We start from the raw sequence: 4,597 nt of genomic DNA, 5'->3' as shown, positions 1-4,597 counted from the left end.
ACTTTATGGGTTTTTTTTGGAAGAGGTGCTGCATAAATAAACTTTACTCCCTTGAATTGGAGGGAAGTTCCCCAGAAACTGGTCCTGTTTTTTATTAAAGGGACTTTAAACTTTGGGACAGGAATGGAGGACGGTCTTCAGTCCATCGTTTATGGGAGGGGGAGTCTCCGACTGCAATAGAAGTTTTGTCAATGGGCCGTCACCACATTGGAAACCTTAAAAAAACAACAACCAAGTATGCCCATAATTAGGTTAAGGAGAATGTTGATATCTCAGAGTTTTGCAAAATTTTCTTCTGAAGGCCTGTGATGGTGGGCATCCTGGGATGATTCTGAAACCAGTCTGTTCATCCTAGAAGTTCTGTGTCAAAGGGACAGTATCCATCGCCATGGTGTCTCTTGCTAAGATCTCCTGGATTCTGAAGCTCCTTAGGAAAGATGTTGAAATGAGACTTTATTTCAGGCTGTCCCTGGATGGTTCTGCTCCCCTTCTCTCTGTCCTAAGTGTCCCAGGCGGCAGTGTAATCTGGTTTGTTCTGTGTTGACAGGGAGATGGTGAACGCCTGGTTTGCTGAGCGTGTCCACACCATCCAGCCGTCTGTGTCCAAGGAAAACTCTCCACAGCAGCGAAGCCACCAGTCCTCCTTGGATCTTTGCCCATCTTCTAACTCCCCCATCCTCCCTTCAACACTCACCCTCATGGACACCCGCTGCCCCTCCCCAGCCACCGTCCCAAGCCCGGCTCCCGGTACCCCGACCCGTAAAATCTCAGCCTCTGAGTTTGACCGGCCATTAAGACCCATCGTGGTTAAAGACTCGGAGGGGTCCCTGACATTCCTGAGCGACTCGGAGCGAGAGCCTGTCCCTCTGTGTGGTTCAGTGATGGAGGACAGTGGGGGCGGTGGAGGTCGGGCGGGGGACCGCTGCACCAGGCTGCTGGAGCTGGTGAAGGAAGTATCAAGTCATCTGGACGTGACGGCGCTTTGCCATAAGATCTTCCTGCATATCAACGAGCTGATTGCGGCGGATCGATACTCCCTCTTTCTGGTAGGAACCTCTCAGCTGTAGGGAAAGGATGTTAATGCAGGTCAGATTCAACGTATGTTCAAATACTTCCTACAATATTTATGCATCGGTTACAACATTCCTGTTTATTGATTTCAAAGAAGAGACGTTGTGCTGATCTAGACCCACTGGTTTGGATCTGAGCTCTAGAAATGGATGTATGGTAACGATTAAGGATGATTCATGGGAGTTTATCCACGATGCCTTCTGATAACAACATCCCAGGGTTCACCTCACTGAGGCTGGTCCAAACTTCCCGAAACATATTCAGGGAACTGTTAAAAAAATCAGCACATCCAACGATATTCACTCAATCATTTATTTCAGCATTCGAGTTACGTGGTAAACATTTCTGAGGGGGTGAGGAGGAAGATGATAGTGTGTAGAAATTACCACTATTGACATTTTGGTAGAAATTAACTTAGACTTTGTTTTAACATGTTTACTATGTTTATTTTCCTTTGCTAATTAGAAATGAGGTGAAAACATAAGATATTCATCCTTCTTTGATTAGAGCTAAATGGACCATTTTTAGCTGGGTTTGGTTCTAGAACAGTCTCCCAGAACCAACCATCACCTCAACTCCTTGTAGACGTACCTCAGCTCAGGTGGTATCTGCTGACAGAAGATCAATTAGCTTTGCTCGCCACTAATGCCCTTAAAGCTGCAGGAGAACATCCAGGATCCAGCTAGAAATACAGACAAAGGTTTCTGCTCAGATAAGACCAAAAAATAATCTGCCTGAAAACTCACAGTAAAAACATGGTGGAGGAGGCATCATGCTGTGCAGCCATAGCTACACATTGTTTAAGAAAGGCCTAGTCAAAGTCCTCACTGGATCCTAGCTGTGACTCTGAGGTAACAGATGATCCATCCAAACCTTTCTGTAGATGTTTACAGCCAGTAGAGATTCCAGAAGAAGTCCACTTGGACCTTCTGCCAGACATGGTTCCAATGTCATCAGAGATGCTCTGTTTAGCTCCTCAGGACGAATCCCCACAAACATTCTTTAAGTTTGTGGTTTTCATTTAGGCTGAATGCTAAAGAAAACGTGATAAAGTTGGTGGATGTAAGAGTGATTAACTAATATTCAACTAAATTAGAGGAGCTCCCTTCAGCTGAGGGAGGAAACAAAGCCGGACCCCCTCGTGGAGAGGCAGAAACTTTAGCCCTTTGGTTCCATCACAGCAGCTTGCTTCGTATCGTAGAACAGCTCAAGAAACAGCTGCGTTCTGTCCTCTTTTTCATTCCTCCATGGATGGTGGTGAGCTACATCGTAGCCACAGCTGCTCTGGGACACACTGACTGAGGCACCATGGGGCCTCTGACCACCATCAGTGTGCCAGGCGGGTAGACGGCTGGGACATACAAAGCTAGGGTTCAAACCTCTGGTTGCACCCTTCTGCACCCTACACCAATGTTGCCCCAGAATACTCTTCAAAGAACATATTAACACCCTTTTACAAGGTTTTCTGCTCGAGCAAAAGGGTCAGTAACTAAAACTGTTGTGCATAAAGTGAGCATAACTGTACGGTGTATTTCTTCCCCTCGTGTCTTTATTTCACTTCTATTGTTCTTGCAGGTGGGTGAAGATAGCTCCAACAGGAAGTTCTTGGTCAGCCGGCTGTTTGACGTTGCTGAGGGATCCACATTGGAGGAATCGTCCAGTAGCTGCATCCGACTCGAGTGGAACAAGGGGATAGTTGGACACGTAGCCTCCACAGGACAACCGCTCAATATCAAGAATGCATATGAGGTGAGGACTTTAATGTGTCGTTTCTTAGCAATGTCTAGCCAATGGCTGCAGAGTTTATGGTTGATTCACTTTAATTGTTTTCGCTGCATTTATGCCTAAATGTGACACCTACCCTGACGTCTACCCTAACATTTACCCTGACGTCTACCCTGACACCTACCCTAACATTTACCCTGACATCTACCCTGACGTTTACCTAACGTCTACCCTGATATCTACCCTGACATCTACCCTGACACCTACCCTGACACCTACCCTAACATTTACCCTGACGTCTACCCTGACACCTACCCTGACACCTACCCTAACATTTACCCTGACGTCTACCCTGACACCTACCCTAACATTTACCCTGACATCTACCCTGACACCTACCCTAACATTTACCCTGACGTCTACCCTAAAGTCTACCCTGACACCTACCCTTATATCTACTCTGAAAAGCTTTTGCTAATTAGCCTTTGGTAAGGCTAACCGTAAAGGTTACGGCACCATGTCGAGCAAACTGTGTTAAACTGAACAAGCAGCAGAATTCTGTAAATGAGTTTGATCTAAATGAGTTTGCTGTCACAGCGGTTCTCTGATCTGGGTCCAGATGTGTACTCATGGACATTCAGTTTCAGGATTGTGTGTGAGTTCAGGAGATGGAGTGTTTCAGAAGATGTTTTCCAGCAGGCAGCCGGATCTCTGATAGCATCCACTCTTCCTGTGCCTGTCAGATGGTTTTAGCAAACTGTGCTTGAATGAATTTCTACATGCATATAGAAACCACATAATGATTTGATGTTCTTCTTGTATTGAGCTGCTTACAGAGCAGTTCCAGTCTTGTTTTCATGTCCTCCACTATTTCAAAGCTCAGTAATTGAAGCCATCATTCTTCCTTCATGCAGTCATCAGAGGAAGCCTTCAGGCAGTCACTGTGGTGTGACTGCTGCTTCTCCTCAGGCTGCACTCTCAATACGCCTTCCTTCCTTTATCAGCAGAGCAGCAGATCTTATCCAGAACGGTGGCCTGGTTAAAACCAGGAACACTCACCTTGGAGAGATGGATGAAGTTAATGTCTGGATGAATCCATCTAGAAAGAGTCTTATCCACCATCTGAAGTTCAGGTTTGTTAAGTGAGGAAGAATGTGCTGCCCGGTTTACCTGAAAACATCTATGCAGGGATTTATTTCCAGTTCACTTTCCCCCAGAGTCATAAGAAGGCCAGCTCAATAACTGCTATGTTCCCAGATCCTCACGTTTGTTTCTGTTGACGTATAGAAGACATTTTAGTATAGATATAATAATAGGAAAGGATTTTATTCAGCTTTGAATCAGCCTATGTATTTCTACACAAAAATGTTTAGTTGTAAAAGGAGCATTTCCTTGGCTAGAAGCCATCAGTTGGATCTGGGCTCATTTCAGTAAAACTCCTGAAAACCCTGCTTACCCGGAATCGTACCCGCAACACTGTGTCCTTCAGAGCCACGGCCGGGAGTCCCAGTACCTGTACCCCTTTTACCAGCGTTGACTATGGACTGATAACCAGACACACTTTAAAGTGTCAGAACAGGCTGGACCGGCTCGTTTTACTCAGATAGAACCACAGAGCGCAGTGAGCTCCATCTGGGCCCAGAGCTTTGTCTCTTAATGCTAAACAAATGAGCAGGATTTGGTTTGCAAAGGAGCGGACCTTGTGTTGCTGAAGGTCGCTGTTTTATGGAAATGGAGGCTGAGTGCAGCTCATGGAGGCGCTGGATGAAGCTAGCTGACGTCTGGTTTTTTTTTTTTTTTT

At 45.8% G+C, this 4,597-nt stretch overlaps 1 protein-coding gene across 1 annotated transcript; it reads left to right on the top strand.

The window, feature by feature from the left end:
* Window positions 1-551: 551 nt before the first annotated feature.
* On the top strand, window positions 552-4,333 carry LOC107081229 (cGMP-specific 3',5'-cyclic phosphodiesterase-like). The gene is made up of 3 exons (XM_015369430.1): window positions 552-1,046; window positions 2,647-2,820; window positions 4,286-4,333. The coding sequence occupies exons 1-3, from the start codon at window positions 552-554 to the stop codon at window positions 4,331-4,333; spliced, it is 717 nt and encodes a 238-aa protein (XP_015224916.1).
* The last annotated feature ends 264 nt before the right edge of the window (window positions 4,334-4,597 follow it).

This window comes from Cyprinodon variegatus, unplaced genomic scaffold (genome assembly GCF_000732505.1).
Source record: "Cyprinodon variegatus isolate N-32 unplaced genomic scaffold, C_variegatus-1.0 Scaffold3512, whole genome shotgun sequence".
NCBI lineage: Eukaryota > Metazoa > Chordata > Actinopteri > Cyprinodontiformes > Cyprinodontidae > Cyprinodon > Cyprinodon variegatus.
The sequence above is the reverse complement of the archived record's forward strand: the minus strand, read 5'-3'. Positions and strand labels throughout refer to the sequence as shown.

What these genes read in the sequence shown, in the direction of transcription:
- LOC107081229 (XM_015369430.1), top strand. Translation starts at nt 552, where the DNA reads ATGGTGAACGCCTGGTTTGCTGAGCGTGTCCACACCATCCAGCCGTCT. An exon ending in ATCGATACTCCCTCTTTCTG is followed by an intron (nt 1,047 to 2,646) that starts GTAGGAACCTCT and finishes TTGTTCTTGCAG; the next exon opens with GTGGGTGAAGATAGCTCCAA. An exon ending in ATATCAAGAATGCATATGAG is followed by an intron (nt 2,821 to 4,285) that starts GTGAGGACTTTA and finishes TGTGTCCTTCAG; the next exon opens with AGCCACGGCCGGGAGTCCCA.